We start from the raw sequence: 21,522 nt of genomic DNA, 5'->3' as shown, positions 1-21,522 counted from the left end.
GTCCCACCCCCTATGAAATACAACGTCGTGCGTCACAACGCGACGTTTGATTGACATGTCAGCTATCCAATCAGATGAAAAGAAAGCAGTTTGCCCAATAGAAGGCGAAGGTTTGACGGAAGGGGCGTAGCCTCGTTCGCAATCGCTTGATCCGACCAACCGAATCGAGGAGGAGTAGTGACGTCAAGGTTTGTTGTTGATATAAGGTATTCTTGCTCAGGCACATATCGCGGGTGGCGGAAGAGGATGGTCTTTGTCAGGATGCTCGCGTGTCTTCTTAGCCAATGAGAAATCAGAACAGGCCTTGAGCAGGCCAATCGGAGCAGCCACTGAGGGAGGGAGAAAGAGATCCAATCAACGGCAGCCGCAGGACGTGAATCCGAGCTTTGATTGGCTACAGCAGGAGCGGCGGGGTTTGCCATTGGGTTACGAAGTTTGAAGGTTGGCTTGGCGCGCGGCGTCGATTGGCTGGGGGGGGGCGCGTGGGCGGGGCCGGCAGCGGGGCGACGCCGAAGCCGACACAAGGAAGCGGCTTGGCGGCCCAGGCTCTGCGCGGGGCCTAGCGGCGCAGCGGGCACGGCTGGAGGCCACGGGCGGAGGGTTACTGGCGCGCCTGAGCCGTTGCCGTCGGCCTCGCCCGGCTCGCTCCCCGCAGCTCGCGCCCTCCCTGTCGGCGGCGGCGGCGGCGCGGATGGCGGCGGCGGCGGCCCCGGCTCTGTACGCCTGCACCAAGTGCAACCAGCGCTACCCCTTCGAGGAGCTCTCCCAGGGCCAGCAGCTCTGCAAGGTCCGCCAGGGGCGGGGACCCGCGCGGGGCTGCGGGGGGACGGGAGAGGGGGTGCGCCTGGGGGCTGAGGCGGGACAGGTAGGCGTGAGGGGTGGTTCGGGAGAGGGCTGCGGGGGCAGCTGAGAGGAAGACGTGGGGGGGGGAGCTGTGGGGGAGAAGGGGGAGGGACCTGAGGAGAGGTTGAGAGTGGGGGGCAGGAGGGGTCACTGGGGACGGGGGGAGAAGTTGGAGGCGAAGGGGGGGGCCTGAGCGGGGGAAGAAGAGGAGGGGCTGAGGGGGGCTGTTACTGGGCACAGGGTTTCTGGCTCTACCACATCCGCTCCCTGCCTGCCCCGTCTGTAATGCTGAGGCTGCACCTTGTTCAGGACAGGAAGTTCCCCAGCTTCGGGTGATGCCCAAAGGGGCCTTTTTGCCCTGGTGAAGGGATGAGCCGACTCGAGCTCTCGCACCACTTTACAAAACCAGTTGCACCCCCAGTGTCTGGCTCTGCTCATGGGTCTTGCCTAGAGCTATAGCCTGAGTGAGCCAGGATGCAATGCCATTTGGGGCTGGCCAGGGCGTAGGGGCACTTCTGGGCTATGGTTATATACTAGCACTTATGTTCACCCTCTCACCGGTGTTGAGCATTAGTCACGCTAATCCTCTGCTTAGCTGTACCTGGAAGAAAATGATGATGGTGGGTTTTAAACATCCCTCCTTGTAAAATACTTCAGAAATCAGTATCTATTTTATGATAAACTTCATAGCCCCGTCACACTTTCTGCATTCTGCTTCCTGTGGAAAAAAGGGGGTATGTTCTTTATTGAATCTGTTACATCAGACAGTTGCTACAAAACTAAATGGCGGAAAGCAAGTTGTAGGAAAAACTATTCTGTGTGTAGTTTTTTTAACCACTCAAACATCAATGGATGTATACAATAACAATATATAAAAGGTATGTTAAGAAGTCAGATGAGACTAACTTGTAATGTCATGGTTGTTCGCTTTGATAAATGGTTACTGACTTTTTTTCTTTCAGGAATGTCGAATTGCACATCCCATTGTAAAATGTACTTACTGCCGATCAGAATTCCAACAAGAGAGGTATGTATGTGTTCTGAAACTATTTCAGCCTTCATGAAGGAGTATTCAATTGATGCAAAACACTTCCTTCATGTGTGGCTAAAATCCCAAATTCACAAACATTGCTGTGGATTATCAATAATACCTTCAGAGGAATGCTGTGTCTTAAATCACGTGTTGCAATAATGCATATAATTATCAATGAAAATATTAGGCTTTTGGAAGTGAATTCTGTGAGTTGGCATAAGACAGCCACAATAACTTGCTTTCTGTAGTGTCCCAAATGTACTATATAAACATAAAAGAAGGCAGACTCCTTCCATACCTGGTTGTCTTTAAGTAGACATTGGGTGTAGCTTATATTTGCATGCATATTATATGGTAATTGCATATGGGAAAGAATTTGAAAGTTTGTGCTTGTTGTTAAATTCAACTTTGCAAAATCTTCTCTTTAGCAAAACTAACACAATATGCAAGAAATGTGCCCAAAACGTGAAGCAGTTTGGAACGGTGAGTTTGCAGTTCATTGTCAAATATACATACATATTTCAGTTTCAGTTGGTCTATAAATGCAAGAGACGTTGCAAAGAGTTGCATGTATCTTGGTATTATAAACTTATTTAGATTATTACTAGTTCAGTTTGTAAAATATTTTCAGTTATAGACACTATTTTACACACACACACTCACACTTTCTGAAAAATTAATCTTTTGGAATGAAAGTTTCTGTTCTTTCTCTCTGACCTAAGAAAAGTCCTCTGAAAAGCTTAAGGAAAAAACCCTCAGCTATTTGAGGTTTTTTCCCAGTTATAAAAATTGGCATACTTTTTCACAAAATTTAAAAAATGGTTCAGTTTGAAACTATTAATTCAGGGTAATTCACAACCAAGTTTGATAGTTATGAATCATGGAAACTTGTTCATCCTGCACATGTAGTAGAAATTAAAGTCTGTGTGCATTTTATATGTACGTGGCAAATCCCTGCATGTTTTCATAAATGCTCACTTGACAAGATATGCTGCTAGCTATCCGAGAGACTTAGTGTCCCCTTGGTATTTTTTTAATGAGCGACTCAAGGTGAAAATCTGGTTATGCACTATAAAGGTTCCATTATTAACATAATACAAAAATGAAGGTTCCTGAAGGAATGTTGACTCCACTGTGCTGTCAAGTATGCCATCAAATTCTACTTGTGTAATGTGGGCTGGTTAATATTACTGTAGGAATGGTTTATATTTCCTCATCTTTAGTTCTAACTTAGTGCTGTGTTAGAAAAGATTTGCATGTAATAATAGAATCCATATTAATGAACAGTATTTACGTTAAATTGCACTGTATGCTTTTAGAGAAGGTGTTGGTAATGCATAGCAATTTCTCATGTGAACAGAAGCACTTAAATCTTGTAAACTATGCCCTTAGATTAACACATTTTTACACGAGATTCAATTTATTGGACTAGTTCAATTTAAAAATTACCAGCATGTAATTTACCCAGCTCTTTGTAAACTTAAACTGGATAAAGTAGGATCTTTTTTGGAAGTTCTAAAGGATTGTAATACATCTCACCAAGCATCATATAGATGCACCAACACTTGGGCAATACTTTATCAAAAAAGGAAACCGCCTCGAAGCAAAATAAGGTCATATATGAACTAGAAGGGAATTTTTTAGAAACTGATTAATTTTGGTTTCTAATTGTGTGTCTTTATTGGCTTCATTTTATAGTAAAGGTTAAACTCCATTAACTGACCTTTAGTTAGCTGAAGTTTTGTTTTACTCCCCATAGGGTTGTAGGAGCAGGCATTATATCTGAAGCCTGTACCTGCAGTGCTCCGAAGTTCTGCAGTGCTCAAGTCTCTTGGCTATTTGAAGGGTCTTCCTTGTTCTCAGAAACCTTCAGAGAAGTGCAAATGATCTAATTACTCTTTTTCAGATTTAGGTAGATTTCTCAATGACAGAAAAAATGTTTGACCTTGTAAATTGGAGAAGGCAACATCCAAAAAAACTTACGCACTTCTTTCACAGAGCATGTAGGCTAGTTTGTGTGCAAAACACTGTTTATTTTTGTCTCAGTTGAGCTAGCATCACTTTAAAACAAACCAAAAAAATTAGGGCCATCATTGATTTAAATACCAAATTTTCCTCCTGTTCTTAACTTCAAGTTCTAAAGACTAGTTTAGAAGCATGATTATTTTTAATAATTGTAGTGCTAATTTGTTAAGCATTTTAAAATGTACTAATTTCTAGTTCTCCATTGTTTTTCAGCCCAAGCCTTGTCAGTACTGTAATATTATTGCAGCATTTATTGGCACAAAATGCCAGCGTTGCACAAATTCAGAAAAGAAATATGGACCACCTCAGACATGTGAACAGTGCAAGCAGCAATGTGCTTTTGATCGCAAAGAGGAGGGAAGAAGGAAGGTATGCTTTGTTGTGGTGGTACTGTAAAGGCTGGGTCTGAAAACGAAAGATACAATTTGAAATATTTCCCTCTTCAAAAATAGCAGGAGTTAATTTCCCAAATAGCAATGTGGTATAAAGAGAATTTCATTAGGCTTTCTAACAAAGATCTGACGCAGCATTTTGTATTAAACTTCTGAGTAATAGAGATTTGATGCTTCTCTATTGACTTATTCTGGAATAAATTCTTTCTTTTTTTACAAGCTAAAAATAATCTGACCATGGCAGTTGAGTAGTCTGTTTTTTTTTCACCCTAACCTTCAACGCTACAAATTTCCTTAGCTTGGATCTGTCACTTCCACCTTGTCCGATCCTTCAGTTTGAAAGAGTTCCTTTTAACCATAGAGTATAGCTGAAGAGAGGAAAGAGACTGCTCTCCACAGACCTGTGTATTTTAATTTCTTAGAGGGGCAATTGCCAAAACCATTTGTCCAGAAAGTGATGGTGAAATGACATTATGGGTGAGCACGTTTTTTTAATTGAACTCCAGAACAGTGCTGTCAACAAGAGACTTCTTTTCTCCTTAACTGCTACAAAATAATGTACTTGGTTTGTATTGCAGCTGGTTTAGGCTGGCTGATGCTGCCCTGAGTAAAGAAGACTTGAGTGGCTGCGTGATTCCTAAAGTAAAAATTTACTTAGGAGTAGGGATTTTCTCTTTGGTGGGGAGAGGGGTTGGCATTGGGGGAGGAATATTTGATATATGTCCAACACATGTTGTTGTAGCCATTTTTACAGGGCAACTAAAATGCTGAAGAGGAGAGGATTCACTTTTCAGAAGTGTAACTTAACTAGAAAAAATGATGCACTATATTGAGTTGATTTCATTTGATGTCATTTATTGTAGAAGGTAACTATTGGCCTTCATTGCCACATCCCACAGTGTATAGAAAAAAAAATATTGCGGCACGAAAATGGACTGTTACTGTGTATATTTCTAACTTTTTTTGTGTATATTAAAGAATAAAATCCGTGTTCTGGAGTCCCAGTAGTGGTAATCTAGCCAAAAGAATTCTAATCAAACCAATTTAAGACTGACTTACACAGGGATAATAGATAAAGTAAGATTTTTTTCCTCCAGAGAGATTTCTCCTAGTACTAAGTACAGTTGCCCACTTTTTGTGAATTTTTTCCTAAAAGGTTGATGGGAAGCTGTTGTGTTGGCTTTGCACACTGTCCTACAAGAGAGTACTGCAGAAGACAAAGGAACAGAGGAAGAGCCTAGGGTCTTCACATTCTAATTCGTCATCCTCGTCTCTTGCTGAGAAAGACCAGCATCATTCGAAACACCATCACCACCACCACCATCATCATCGTCACAGCAGCAGCCATCACAAGTAAGTACTCTGAAACTTTATGGAACTTGAAAAATCTTAACTTCTATGAGACAGGGTTAGTAGCGAAATGAAAGTAGCTGTTTCGATTACCGAATTGAAAATCGGAATAACATTTTGTGAATTTATTCCACAAATCCAGCAGAGTCTCAGTACTGCTATAAATGGAATGGACTAGAGTTAACTTAGTAGAAAAAAACCTTTTGGCAGTCTAATTACCAGCTGATGTTGAAACTGCCCATAAGTCTAGAAATGCTAATGGGGTTACTTATCTGAGGAGTAGATAAATGATGTCATGGCACCATCTTTGGGATAGAAGCAGGTCACCTTTGATTTTCCCCAATTATGATAGTAAATGTAATTCTTGCCAGAATATCCAATGCTGACTGACATTCATGGTGTTACCCTAAGGCACCCCACCCTTACCCTTCCATGGGCTCAAGGTGTAACTTGGTTAATTTAGACACCCCCACCCGTTCTAGGGCAAAAGGCACCTACCCTTACTTAGTTCTTAAGGTTCAGGGCCACCCAAACCCAGTTCCTAGGGCTCAGGGAGTAATCTTCTGCAGGTTTGCGGAGCCTTTTACTAGTGAAAGAGCCTTGCACAGTAATATTCTTAATTTCTTTATTAACAGTTACCAAAACAGAATGAACACACACACACCATACAGTGCTCACCACTCCCAATAAGGCAAATGAACTTTTCCTGGTGGCCAGTCAGGATCAGGTCATCTGGGACTCCTCCAACTTCTGCACAATATGGTTGGCAGGGTGTTGAGGTCTGGCAGCTGTGATCTTGGGCTGTGTCCTGGAGTTAGGTTCCAAAGAACTTCCTTTTGGACCCCTTTATATAGTTTAAACTTGAGTCCTGCTTAACTATATCTGGGGTCCTATCAAATTCGCAGCCATGAAAAATGCATCATGGACCTTGAAATCTGGTCTCTTGTGTGCTTTTATCCTATACTATACAGATTTAATGGGGGAGTCCCGTGTTTCTTAAACGGGATCCTGATCCAAAAGGTGGTTGCTGGGGGTGGGAGGATTGCAGTATTGCCACCCTTACTTCTGCGCTGCCTTTGGAGCTGGGTGGCCGGAGAGTGGTGGCTGCTCTGAAGGCAGCAGCACAGAAGTAAGGGTGGCAATACCATACCATGCCATCCTTGTTCTGTGTTGCTGCTGTGGGTGGTTCTGCCTTCAGGGCTGGGCTCCTGGCCAGCAGCCGTCTCTCGCCAGCCAGCCAGCTCTGAAGGCAGCACCGACACCAGCAGCACAGACATATGGGTAGTGGTACAACACCCCCCCCCCCCCAACTCCTTTTTGCATCATGACCCCTACAATTACAAAACTATGAAATTTCAGATTTAAATATCTGAAATCATGAAATTTACGATTTTAAAAATCCTATGACTGTAAAATTGACCAAAATGGGCCATGAATTTGGTAGGGCCCTAGCTATACCTTAACCAGTCATTTTAAACTAAAATATTACAAAATAGGTCTTACCAGTCCTAATGTATTGCAAAACAATTTTTCAACTAATCATACCACACCACCTTAGTTGATTTAAATCTTGCAAAATTAGTCATGCAACATACAGAAACAATCAAAGAAACAGACAGAAACCATACAGATAAACAATAGAGAAGTAAAGACCATAAAGGCAAAACAAAAAATAAATATAGATGTCATAGTCACAACTGTTAAGTGATTCCTTGACAGACAGAATGCTATCAAGCAAAGTTTTCTTTAAACATCTTAAGATCTGTTTTTTTAATCTGGTGGTGGTGGGTACTATTAGGACAAGATCTCCATCTTAACAGATATTTCATTGTTTTAATGTAATTTAGATGGAATGTGAGGATGTGACTTCTTTTCTGCTTTATATCTCATGTCAGCTGCTCCCCTAATGTGGCTGCAGAAAAAGGTCTCAGACCTTACAATTGGGTGGCTGTCATGTCAGTAGCAGAGCAATGCTATTGTCATTTTAATTTTTTCTTTTAAACTTGCCACTTTAATCATGCTTCAGAGTGTTTGCAGCTGTCTTGCTGTGGCTTAAACAGTGGACCAATTTCTTTTGTCATGTATCTCTAGTTTTGTACACTTGTAAACACTTATTAGTCTTTGTAGGCAGCTGCTTTCAAGGATTTAGTGTTTTGTTTTACCATTCTGTTAAAAGGATGCTGTGTAAGAATCATACAGATGTTATCTGTAGGCTGGAAATAGTTTTACTTTAGAACCTCTTTATAACATTTTGTATTTCCTAGATTGAACAATGAAAAATTATAGCTGAAGTGCATAGATTCTTAAGGCCACCCTAAACATTTTTATTATACACTTCATTTTTCAGTTGCTCAAGACATTCTTACTATCTTCTAAGCTGAAACTTTTGCAGGTCTGATCTAATAAAAATTACGTTTAAAAAAAAAAAAAAAAAAGCTTGAGGGGAAAATTGGTTCAACTGCTCTTGAAAATGAAGACCAGGGAGGGGGGAATAAATTGCAATTTTCCCATTATAAAAGAAAGTGACTTTTGGCAAGCAGGTGAATAGTAGGAATGATAGGTGCCTTTATAGTGTCTGGTGAAAATCCATTTTGACTTACCCAAGATATAACTGCTCAAATCTTATTTCATGAGAGCATGATAAATGTCTAATAAATAAAACATTTTCAGATAACTTCCTGGTGTCATAAAGAAAAGAGCTTCAGTGTGTATGCATGTATTTGCTTGTATTTATTAAAATGCACAATTCCAAACTTAAACAGAGTTGATAATTTCAATTGACAGGTACCTTCCTGTGTAAACCGCCTCTGTGTTTTCCCACCAACTTGCCCTATCCAATTTTATTAGTATTGTTGGTAGATCAGTGCACATGCAGGTTTAAAGTGTGTAATGAATTAAATTGGGCTCTGAGGAGTTCAGTTTCATCCAATGCAATCTAAGTTGCACATACGTTGAGCATAACCATTTCACTTGTGCTCTCCGGTCAGCTTACCTTGGAAATGAATTAAGGTACAACTTATATTTGAAAAAACAAGTTCTGTTCAAAATTGCCAAGTATTAAAATAATGTTTGCAGAAGTAGGGAAATACTAAAACCAAGGCTGAATTGTCAACCCTAACTCTTCCCCTTGTGCCTTATGATAGCATGCAGTAGTTTAAAGGCTGTTTGCAAATGAGCCTGGCCTTGATGAGGAGTAATCCCAAATGTGCTTACTAAGTGCCTTGCTAATTATCCATCCAATTACAAATTTATAAACTGAGCTGCTCTGCTGCACAAAACTTTGATATGGATGCTTTTTCAGTTTCAGATAGTGGTTATGGAATTTGACCTGTATTACATGTATTTCAGAATCAGCAATCTAAGTCCAGAACAAGATCAGGGACTGTGGAAACAGAGGTAATTGCATTGCCCATTTCTGATTTTTTAGCAAATGAATGTTGTATTCTTTATTTGAAAGGTAATTTTTTTTTCATACTTGCATCTCTGATTGTTCAAGACTAATCTCTGTGTATGAGTCATTTCATATGTAAATAGTAGTAGGTTGCTCAGTTCTGCAGTATGAGACCATTCTACTGCTTTTGATTTATCATATTTGTTTGATTTCAGCCATAAATCCTCTGCAGCTATTCAGAATGAAACTCCAAAGAAAAAACCCAAACTGGAATCCAAGCCATCCAATGGAGATAGGTAAAGTTATATTCTACAGCTGAGATAGTTGAACTAAGTAGACCATCAGTTTGCTGCCAGTTGCTGTTTTTATTTGGCAGATTAGAAAGGCGAAAAATTACACTTTCATCCTAGTAACTTTTAGGGTTTTATGGCAGAGTGCTGTTAGTCAGTTGAGAGTTTATCAGTAGAAAGCTGACACTGTCCCTTTTTTTAGCTGCTTTGGGAAAAGGGAAGCAAAAGTAGAGCATAAGGCCATAGCTATCAAACAAAGAATATTCTGACATCAGTGATTTTTCAGAAGGACACAGATTTTGAATCTGGTGCTTTAAACTGATGTAGTATCTAGAAAATGTGTTTGGACCTAAATGTGTGAGACTGAACAATTTATTCTGTCTCTGATCAACAGTTGGAATAATGTACAAAGAGGCTGCTTCACTTAAGAAGAATTTGACCCCCTCAAAGCTAATACTCAATTATATTTCTGCAGGTGTATGTAATGTGTGCCATTAGTAAGGTAATTTGCCAGTTGCATCCATTTCTGTCAGGTACATACTTTTTTTGCATTAGTCCTTAAGGATGTTTGTGGAATTGTTAATTTAAGCAATTTGAACTTTGAAAAATGTGTTATTCTGTTGATGTTACAAGTAACAGGTTTTTTTTTAATTTTAGTAGCTCTATAAATCAGTCAGCAGACAGTGGGGGAACTGACAACTTTGTCCTCATAAGTCAGTTGAAAGAAGAAGTGATGTCACTCAAACGTCTTTTGCAGCAAAGAGATCAGACTATCTTAGAAAAAGATAAAAAGGTAAAGGCTACAGCTGCTTAATAAGACCTTATTAAATTTTTTCTTGTATCTTGTAGACTCAAGGAGCTGTCAACTTAAATTGTGTTTGAATGTTAAAACAAAATTAATACCAAAAATTTGTTTTGTGACTAGACAACGTTACCAAATTACAACGTTACCAAATTGTCCTTTTAAAAAGTTAAGTAGCAGACTTACACAGCTTGGATGTATTTTAGCTGTAAGGCAACTCTCCCTGAACGTAATGACTAGTGTTAAATGTATACAAGAGACTCACCTTTCAGGCAGCCTACTGTCTTAAAAACAGCCCCAAATATTTTAATTTTGCCAAACTTTTATTAGAAGCTCATTTCTTAAGCAACTGATTTGTTGACCAGTTTAAGGTTGTGTCCTTTGGTGTAAATGGGTGCTGTTGGGACTGCAATGTTAGGTTCTTGTATTGGTATATTGAATCTTTGAGGCTAAACTAATTAATCTGGACCACTTTAGAATGCTTAGAAAGTCCTTATCTCTAGCTGTTCAGTGGCTCAATTGAAATGAATTGGGCAGTCCAATTCATAATACAAAAGCTACCATTACCTTTTCTGGTAGTCCCATTGAAGTTAGTGGGAGGCCTTAAATCAGTCTGAAACTGAAACTACCTTTTGACTCTCTTTAAATTTGATCTAGGTGAAACACAAAAAGAGCAGTGTGTGGAAGGTTGTACTCCTGTTGTTAGTCTAAAGTGGGCACACAGTGACATGCATTTGTGCCCTTTTTACAAGCAAAACACTAAACTGAATTTTGTTGCTTGAGCTGAGAACTTTGTTTTTATATTCTGGGGTCATTGGTCTTTGCACCTAGTTTCTCCCTGCAGTACAGTTTGAATTAAATAACTGGCTGAAAGCAAATGCAGTACTTAATCTAGCTGGTCCCATTTATTAACATGAATGTTCATATGTCCCACTTTGTTCTCACTTCATGTCCTTGTAACTTGGTGGTGATTTGAGTTCCAAACATTTTTCAGAACACTTATCTTTAATTCTAGAATAGTGATTGTTGGTGCAATTAGTCCTTTTACATAAGCACTATAATCAGATAACTAAGACTACCAGTGAGTAGATATTGTCGCTAAACATTTACAGTGTGTATATATACACACTATGAGTTGCTTTAATACAGTTCTTCACTTGTCCAATTTTCTCCATAACTCACCAAGAGGATATTTGATAGAGCTGATGTTTTGCTAATCATGTTAGCTAGGAGGTCCAGTTTGGTGTAGATTAGAACAGACAAAATGCAGCTCAATTTGAATGATTGACAAGGCAGAGGACAATACTTGCGTTAGAGACGGTGATTAGTCTCCTGCTACATTTTGTCACTTAATGTTGTAATTGCAAAATCCTTGTTTCAGAATTGTTAGCCGAGCCATTTTAAATATGGCTATTCATTACTTTTAAGTTTAGGGAGCAGAGGATGTATTACAGAATATAGTCTACTTTTGAAAATGTAAATTCACTTTCCTCTGTGCAGGTTCTCACTCCTGGGTCTCTGCTCCTTAATGCAAAATAGCTGGAACTCCCCAAGGTTTAGGTGAGAAGTAGCAAGTAGTAGCACAAGCAGTCCTCAGCTAGTGGTGGTATGATATCCCATGCCTTAACCACTACTTTCAGAACCTTTCAGTCTCTTTTCGACCTTGATAGCCCTGTACCTCTTCAGCTCTTAAACACTCAGTACCTAACTGGTTTCAGAGTGACAGCCGTGTTAGTCTGTATTCGCAAAAAGAAAAGGAGTACTTGTGGCACCTTAGACTAACAAATTTATTTGAGCATAAGACTTTCGTGTAGCTCACGGAAGGTAACGCTCAAATTTGTTAGTCTCTAAGGTGCCACAAGTACTCCTTTTTCTCAGCACCTAACTGTTATGAATATATTTTTGTCTTCAAATTTTTTCTTATCCTGTGGCCTCTGTTTCTCTAGGAGCTTTGATAGAGTTGCCAGCCTCTGGGGATCATAGAAAAACTTCTGTTTGGTCTGAGTTTTTGTTTTGGCAACTTGTGCTTCAGCTCCTTCGTATTACTGTTAGAACCTTTTTCTTGGCATCTCATAGTTCTCTGAACTTCAAAGCTTTTTAGGTATTAATTTCTTTCAGAATAACATCCATTTCCTCAGCACCTGGGTGGGAATGAAGACCAGTCATACCTCCATACAGTACCTGTATGGCTGACAGGTCTGTTTATAAATGATCATATTCACAGAATCCTCAGCCTGGGAGTTAATAATTCAAACTAGTGGGACAATATGTGCAGGGCCTTCAGATATTTGCCTTGTGCACCCAAGCACTGAGAAATTTCTTTAAGCCCTCCTTAAGGCACTCTCCAGAGACTCCCATAAGTCCAGCATGTGGTCAGCCTGGTTAGCTCTGAAGGAAAAAATATAAAAATACAAGCCTTAATCAGCCTCTGACCACCTGGACTCTAGGCCTGCAGTGCCATGCCTTGTTTCCCTCTAAGCCCAGCAAACTAGTTCCCCTGGGGGGAAAAAATTCTGTTTCATCCCATCCAAATCCAAGGACTCTACCACAAATCAAGGTCTCGGTGCTCAATGTCTATGGTACTGACTTTTGTCACATCAGACTTTGAATTTTCTTTCAAACAAATAATTAGCAGGAGACGCCAGAAGAGAGCCACCTGCCCTCCAACTCATCACTTCCAAAGACTTGGGGCACCTTCACATCATAAGACCACAGCATCTTCTCTTCACATTGGTTCAGGACAGGGAAGACTGCTTTGGGGAGCCTCCATGGTGTGTTCAGCAACCTAGCCGTGTGTCTCCTGGTGATTTCATACCGTGTAGTGCCATCACTAATGCTTGCCTCTGATCCTTCATCAAGATAAGCCTGAGTTGGATACTGTACCCCAGGATTGGCTCTTTCAACAAACAAAGTACTGGCCTTTAATAGCAGTACACAAACCCCACAGCTCCTGTGCTGAGAGTCTGGGCACAGCCGTTGTTGATGCCTTTTGAGATGGTTAATGCTCCAAGTGCCCCTTTGGCTCACTACTTTGCTGCCTTAATAGAAGCATGATGGTGGTCAGGGATACAATGTCTGCCTCCTGGATGCAGAACAGATTAACTGAAGGAGTAACAAGACATGCTCTGTAAGGATTTGACTTTCTCTAATGCATAAAGTTGGTGGGATCTGGATTAGCACCAGTCCAGGAATTTAGAAGGGCAACAATTAGTACATACGTGGAACAAGAGCCTCCATCCAATTGAGTGGCCATGCTCTTGCATCCTATTTTGGACCACTTGGCAAAGGTGTGTCAGACAACTCACACGACTTCTTTTGCTTCAAATGTTGCTGAGAAGTACATATTGCCCAGGACTCTGCCAGCAGTTTCTCCCATCCCAGTGAAAGCTTGGTGGTCAAGACAACCATGGCTAGAGAATACATCAGACAATTATCCTACACATCAGAAACTGCTGGGCCTTCATGGCCCAACGGCATATTAACTACTGGGGAGCTGACTGAATGTAGTCCACAGGACAGATACCAGGAACTCAAAGATGGTTGATAAAAGTGTGGGGCTGAGCCAGTACTGGGTGCAGGTGTTCTTTTATATGCAAGTGACAAGGTAGCAAGAGCTATTGCATCAGGAATGGATTTCTGTAGGTCTGCTTGCCTACAAGTATCTGGGTTCCAAAAGGAGATTTAGAAAAAATTCTGTTCTGAGAATATTACGTAGCTGGTATGTCAGAAGAGTAGGAATTACTTGTAGTTCTGCATCCCTGAAGATGTCATCTTGCAGAATTTTCTCTTTCCCAGCTCCATTCAGAGTGGAAGGGAATCTTTGTAAGGTTACTGCTCTTTCAACCCTTTTGTTATGACTGGCTTGTTTGGCTCTGGGAGGCTTCGCTTCCTGATAAATGAGACTTGACTAGAAGGCTCCAAGAGTGGCACTGCAGGTCTTACATGGCTTGTACTTCTGCCCACTGCCTTTGGGGATCAATACACCTCTAGAGCATTTTTCTGCCTGTTTCATCGTTGGTATCTGAGAGCCAGGGGCAAGAAACCTGTAAGCTAGTCTTTAGAGGAGAATTAAAAGATAAGTAACTTTCCTATATAAACTTCACTTGTGATTTAATTCTCCTATCAATGTAGTGTTTGCAGTGGCAATTCTAGATCTCTTGGAATTTACTCTCTGTTTAGGAATGAGATATAATAGACTTATTCTTCAGAATCATTTTATTATGTCTCTGTAGATATTTGCCATGTAAATTACAGCTTTATGCTAATTAACTGTTGCCATAGTCCATCTTGGCCAGTATCCTGTATCCAACAATGGCCCGTAGTACAGCTTCAGGGGGGCAAAACAAGACAATTATACAGTGATTCACCCATCTTCCACACCAGCTTCTGGTAGTCAGAGGTTGAGGGCTGTCCTGAGCTTGGGATTGTGCTTTGACCATCTTGGCTAATAGACATTGATGGACCTATGCTCCATGAATTTATCCATTTCTTTTTTTGAACCCTGTTATACTTTTGACCATCACAACACGTTCCACAAGTTACTTGTGCACTGTGTGGAAAAAGTACTTCCTCTTGTTTGTGTTAAAGCTGCTGCCTGTTAATTTCATTGTGTGACCCTTAGCTTTTGTATTGTGTGAAAGAGTAAATAACACTTGTCTTTTCACTTGTCCAAACCATTCTTGATTTTTATAGACTTAGTCATCTCTTTTCTAAGCTGAAGAGTCTTAACCGTTTTTCTCTCCTTGTACGGAAGCCATTCCATATCTTTGGTCATCTTTGTTGTCCTTCTTTGAACTTTGCACTGCCCTTTTTTGAGCTGGGGTAACCAGCACTGGACAGAGTATAAATCCATGGTGTCCCCACACCTCGAATATAGTGGCATTATGATATTTTATCTATCCCTTTCCTAATAGTTCCTAACATACGTTAGCCTTTTTGGCTGCTGCTGTGCATTGAGCAGAAGTTTTCAGAGAGCTATCCCCAGTGACTCCAAGGTTTATCTTGGGTGGTGACGTTTAATTTAGAATGCATCGTTGTATATGTATAGTAAGGAGTATTTTTTCCAGTGTGCATTACTTTGCACGAATCAATGTCAAATGTTATCTGCTGTTTTGTTGTCCAGTCATCAAATCATAGGAATGGAAGAGATCTCCAGAGGTCATCTAGTCCAGTCCCCCTGTGCTCATTGCAGGATTAAGTATTAACTCAGTCAACCAGTTTTGTGAAATTCCTCTAACTTCTTGCAGTCCTCTTTGGACTTACTAGCATGAATAATTTTGTATAATCTGCTAACTTTGCCACTTAACTGTTTACCTCTTTTTTCCAGATTATTAATGAATACATTGAACAGCATGGGTCCCTGTGCAGATCTTGAGGGACCCCGCTGTTCACCTCTCCATTGTGAAAACTGACCATTTAGTCCTATCATGTTTCCTGTCTTTCAACCACTTACTGATCCATGAGAGGACCTTTCCTCTTATCCCACGGCTGCTTAGTTTCCATGAGAGCTTTTGGTGAGGGACCTTGTCAGAGGTTTTCTGAAAGTCCAGGTACACTGTATCAACAGGATCACCCCTGTTGGATCACATGCTTGTTGACTCCCTCAAAGAATTCTAGTAGATTGGTGAGGCATGATTTCCCTTTACAAATGCCACATTGACTCTTCCCCAACAAATCCTGTTAATCTATGTATGATCATTCTGAAAAACTTTACTATAGTTTCTGCCTGTTTGCCTGGTATTGAAGTTAGGCTCACTGACCTGTAATTGCCAGGATTCTGGAGCCCTTTTTAAAAAAAATTGGTGTTACAGTAGTTACCTTCCAGTCATCTGGGACAGAGCCTGATTTTAGTGACAGGTTCCACACAACAGTTAGTAGTTCTGCAGTTTCAAATTTCAGTTCTTTCAGAACTCTTGAGTGGATACCACCTGATCCTTGTGACTTATAACTGTTTAACTTATCAATGTGTTCTAAAATCTCTTCTACTGGCACATCAGTTTTAGACTGTACTTCAGATTTGTTGCTCAAAAACCAGCTTTGTGCCAGCGTCATAGCTAAAGCCTGGCAGATGAGTCTCATGGCTGAAAATAAAGCTAAGTATTGTAAATCAGTGTGATCCAACATCTGAAAATACTTTGAAGGACTAGTCTTCCATATCCAGTTCCCAAATGGGACTTTCACACGTAAAAGAGATATTTGACTTGTGCTGTAAGATATTTTTAACCTTGCTGAGCTGTCAACACAAGAAGCAGTAAATGAAGAAAGTAGTCAGTGTCCCCGAGAGACTTTTATGCCTCAAAAGTTATTTTATGGATCTAAGTTAATTAAAAATACGTATGAGGTAGCATTCCAAAATATCCTTATAGGAATTGTTTTTCTTAGTTGACAGAGTTGAAGGCAGACTTTCAGTACCAGGAGTCTAATTTAAGGACAAAAATGAACAGTATGGAAAGAGCTCACAAGGAAACAGTGGAACAACTGCAGGTAAATACTTAAATAGTTTTAATAGAATAGGTGTCAAAATATTTTGTATACTTGCTTTGAGAAATGAAATAGTTTAAATATAACCATTGTGCACTGTCATCCTTGCATGAGTTACCAGTCATTGAAATGGATGGATCAGTTCCCCTCTCTGAGCTGTTTCAGGTTCTCACTCTCTCTCTGCCTGAGTTACGCCTGCATTATCTTCAGTTTTCTTTTCAAATGTAACCACTAGATAGCTACTTTTTAAGAGCAACTGAGGCGCATCCTCTCTTCTCCCCCCAGGTAGTTCCTCATGCCCCTCTTCTCAAGGGGCATACCTCATACTTTAAGAAACACTGATATACCTGTTCTGTGTGGTATAATGACCTAGCATAACTGCACAATTTTATTGCAGTGCAAGAGGTTAATCTTGCAATGATGTAACCTACATTGAAAGTACAACTGTTTTAAGCAGCAGGAAAACCTGAATCAATTTATAAAGTCTAGAATGAACAGAAATATCTACAATGCAGTAGATGTATTGATTTTTGCAAATCCGTGTGAGTGATTTGGCTTTGTCTTCCTTTATAAAACTAGTGGAAGATGTGGAGCTTAAATACCTGAGCTATGCTGAAAACTTCTGCCGTTATGTTGATTTATTCTTAGGAATAGAAGTTTTACGCAAGGGTGGCTTCATAACTTCAGCAAGACAGTTGTGCATGGCATTGTTGAATAACTGCTCCCTCCTATTCAAGAAGTTTGTTGATCTTTCTGCAGTGTGTCACTGATGGATATAGTACTGGAATTAAGAGTAACTATTAGGACTTTTGAACAGTGTTTCTGTTATCTTTAAACAGAAGAGTGTTTCTATAAATCTTTCTTTTATCTATATTACAGGCCAAAAACAGAGAACTACTCAAACAGGTTGCTGCGTTGTCAAAGGGTAAAAAGTTTGATAAAAGTGGAAGTATACTAACATCTCCATGAGGAACTGGTTACTTAAATGAGGATTACTACTCAATGTAAATTTGAGTAATTCTGTGAAGCCCTTAAAATCCTGTGTAGTGGAAAAATATTTTTGCACACAAGATTAGTCGGCATGTTTCCTACACATTTTTATAACTAATATGCAGCTTTTTAGTTAAACTGTTCAGATAAAGTACTTCAACTGGCTTGAAGAAATTTATTTTATTTTTTTTATATTGGGAACTTTTTTGCCAGCAATAGTATTTAACAATTGCAGAGGGATAATACAGCAGTGCTCTCTTTAAAACACATCATGCAATAACAAAATAGGTGTACTTTCTACAGAGTTCAAAGCAGCAACTGAATCCCTTAAACTATGCTAACTTTGGCCAAAAGTTCAGTTTCAAGTTTATAAATCTGCAAGGGCAACACTTTTGGAATAGGAATATGGACACTGGGTTCTGGCAACTGTTCTTTTGCTTTGTATTAAAATATAGGACATTTAGGTTGGAAATCATGGTGCTCTTAAATGAAACTCAAAAGATGTATACATATGTGTAAATACAACTGTAACAGTTATATTCTTAGTGATAACAAGTGAGTAACTAGTGTTTTACATTCTTGTGATTGGAATTTATTGAAAGATTATCTATTGTACAGTACCAGAGGCAAAGTGTGGTTTTTTTGTAAGACTTACTGTAGACTTTTTTCTTGCAAGTGCCTTTCTCCAACTGTTTATTTATAGGAATGTTGGTATTTTGTACATAGCGTTTTTGTTTTAAGATCATGTTTAATAAATGGTTGTGTATATATAAATGTGTGTACAGAGGAATCAAACAAAGATCAAAGTTGCTAGTGCAGTGCTTGAAGCAGCATGAAGAACTAGCTAATTGATGGATAGTGTGTATTGACTTCTTTAACCTTGTTAGATTGCATCTGTGGGGTTTGAGTCTGGTTAGTGCTTATTATGCCAAACACTTCCTAAATAAACAATTCATATGGTTTTTGCCACACTAGACGATAATGCTTTATGTATTTTTCCTGTTGGCCCAGTACTAATTTTTTTAATTTCACAGCAAGCATTGTACTCCCAGTGTTATATCCCGAAATTAGCAGTATAGTTAATACTCACTACTTTATTTTTAAAACTTGCATATTCACTTTGTCTTGGTTTTAAATGTACTTAGTTGTAATTTATGGTCACTTTTTAAGTAACTAGATTGACACGTACTTAGTTTATGTAAAGATATACATCGAGAAAACAGTAGCCAAAACCGTAATGGTCAGTACATAAATAAAGGGAATGGATGTGGTGTCAAATGAAAACTTACTGTTCAACCCCTCGAATGGAATCTTCTGTTTTTACATTTAGTTAGCTCAGTTTTAGCTCTGCTCCTAATGGACATCAGTACAAGTGTCTTAGTAGGATGAAACAACTTCGCATAACTGGGGGTACACTGTTTAGGAAAGCAAATACTTGGAATAGTCTGTCAGATGGGAGCTCCAGTTCAGATGTGGACATTGATTTGGTGACTCGGGAGCTGCTTGCACTTCAGCTAGCTTTGTCTGACACCTTGCTGCTTGGAGGACTAGAATCTAAAGTCCTCTGGCTGTCTATCCAGATGCTACTGAATTGTGAACAACTTCAGCAGTTTAGACAGACTTAGTCTAATGAATAACTTTAATTTGGAAAAAGCAAGCTAGCTTGTTTCATACAGTGAAGATGTATTTGGTTTTTTTGTACATGAAGATCAACTTTGTAAGTTTATAAAAACTGTTCTTAATAAACTTATTAATACAGCTAGGGTAGAAAATGCTGCTGCTATCCTTTTGGGATGTTAGTTGTATTGATACAGTTTTAAAAAAAATTAGGAGTTTTTCTGACTTTCATTAGTTCAGAGTAATATTTTGATACTGGGGGCTTTTCTCTCCAGTTTACTGGCCACCAGTCCATGGTGCATGTGGATTTTAAAAACCAATTCAGAACCATGCACATCAAATTGATGAATTATTCCATTAAGTGATTGTTATTCAAACCTCCTTGAGCTGCAATAGAATTTTTTTTTAAGAAAAAGTTCAATATTATACTTGAATTTTATAGATCCCAGTGCTAAAAACATTTAGGGGCTTCACAGTATTTAGTTATAATTAAATACTTGATCTCTTTATTCTGTAACCTAACTTAACTTTAATTTTTAAAGTTTGTAAACTAGCCAATCAAATCCCAGTCCTGACGAATGCGATCCTGGAGCTGTAGAGCATTGACATAAGGAACTGATTGTACTGTAATGTGCTTTTTAGCCTGTTTTTAGTTGTCAGTTAACATTGACAGGTGATTGCCACTTTGGCTCAAGTTATTTATGTATTTTAAGTCTGTGAATATTGCAGTCTCTTTTTAGATAGTATGTCTAAATATGCATCCTGTAGTGAAGCTATTCAGTTGTCCACATTTATAGACTATTGAAATCCTGTATTGACACACATCTGACATTTTGTACCTTTTTCTAAATCCAATATTTCACAATAAAAGCTTGTCAAAACATTTAGTTGTCTGTTTTATATTACTCAAAGTCATAATTTGTTTTAAACATCCGTAGTGCCAAACATTAACCAGAACTCAACATCAGTCCCACTTTTGAGGGGAATTGTGAAGGATCTGTTCAAAGAACTAAGCTGCCATAGATATTGCATACATGGAGCATTCTTCAAATTGCAACAAGTGATTGTTTTTGAATAATTACCTACTTTAGTGACTCAATATATTATTGCTCTTCTCTGTTATAATGTGATAATGCATGGAGCCACTTCAGGGGAGCGACTACATGTGTAACTCAAGAGAAATAGGCCTGGTATAGACCTAAAACTTAGGCCAACTTAATTTTCACAGCCCTGAGTGATGCAGTTTGCACACCCTCTGCGATGTAGCTATGTTGACAGAAGAATTATTCGTTTGACCTAGCTACTGTCTCAAGGGGGTGAATTTGCTGCAGCAAAGGGGAAAAACCCCTTTTGTTGCTGAAGTAAGTGTCTGCACTACAATGGCTCTAGCTTCTGCTTGTAGGGTAGACATACCCTTAGTGAGACTTCCTAAGCATTCAACAAAAACTTAGAGATGCTATAAAATTGGGCATGTTTAACTAAAAGATTCTCTTCCAAATTGACAATTTCCTCATACTTAGTTTTGATAGAGCGGCTTCATTAAACTGCAGGCTATTTCTCAATTCCTTATGCTTCACCTTCAAAAAGCTGGTTACTTCATTTTATCATCTTGTGTTCTCTGTGGAGAGAACAAGATATTTTCTTGGAGTTTACTTTGCCTTTAGCATCGGCCTTCCAAAATAGTGTTTCTATGATTTTCTTAGACTGTTTTACACTAAACTCTTACGTATATGAACCATCCACATCATTATAGGAAATGAATTGGATGGGCTTATTAATGTATAGCATCTTGGAACTAATGTGAGGTCATATCCTGTGAGTTTTGAAACTGCTTAAAGTGACCCGCATTCCATCATTGGAAAGACTCTGATATTAATCTCACAATCTTCAGTATGTTTACTTGGCGTGGCTCAGCTTAGGCGCCAACCACTGCTATTACAAGTCCTGTCATCGCTACAATGAAACCAGTCTCAACAGAATAATACTCTTAGGCTAGTGCAAACTTGGGTCAGGCCCAGAGCTGAAGAATAGCTCTGTGTAGCTCACAAGCTTGTCTCTCTCACCAACAGAAGTTGGTCCAATAAAAGATACTACCTCACCTACCTTGTGTCTCTATGTGATTTTTAAAGCTGAGTGAGTTGCATGTGTGGATGTGACTCATTTTAAACCTGGCATATCTATATAGCTTATATAAGTAAACTTGAGTCAGAGGATGAATCAAAAAATCCAATTACAAGTGCCTGTACAGGGTTATGTATTGTTTAATGAAATCTGATTTTAAATTGGCGCAAGTTGTGTATAAACAAGAT

General features: G+C 39.3%; 1 protein-coding gene across 2 annotated transcripts; it reads left to right on the top strand.

Annotated features, from left to right (window-relative positions):
• The first annotated feature begins 494 nt into the window (after positions 1-494).
• FAM76B (family with sequence similarity 76 member B) lies at positions 495-20,096 on the top strand. 2 transcript variants are annotated; one of them, XM_073337728.1, is made up of 10 exons: positions 495-787; positions 1,806-1,870; positions 2,305-2,359; positions 4,115-4,270; positions 5,450-5,646; positions 8,992-9,039; positions 9,250-9,330; positions 9,985-10,117; positions 16,508-16,609; positions 17,486-20,096. In XM_073337728.1, exons 1-10 carry the CDS (start codon positions 692-694, stop codon positions 17,573-17,575), a joined length of 1,023 nt encoding a protein of 340 aa, XP_073193829.1. In that variant the 5' UTR covers positions 495-691; the 3' UTR covers positions 17,576-20,096. The 2 variants fall into 2 exon arrangements, with proteins under 2 accessions (XP_073193829.1, XP_073193818.1); XM_073337717.1 differs by having other exon boundaries at positions 9,982-10,117.
• Positions 20,097-21,522: the final 1,426 nt, after the last annotated feature.

The sequence above is a fragment of the Lepidochelys kempii genome, chromosome 1 (genome assembly GCF_965140265.1).
Source record: "Lepidochelys kempii isolate rLepKem1 chromosome 1, rLepKem1.hap2, whole genome shotgun sequence".
Taxonomy (NCBI): Eukaryota; Metazoa; Chordata; order Testudines; family Cheloniidae; genus Lepidochelys; species Lepidochelys kempii.
The sequence above is the reverse complement of the archived record's forward strand: the minus strand, read 5'-3'. Positions and strand labels throughout refer to the sequence as shown.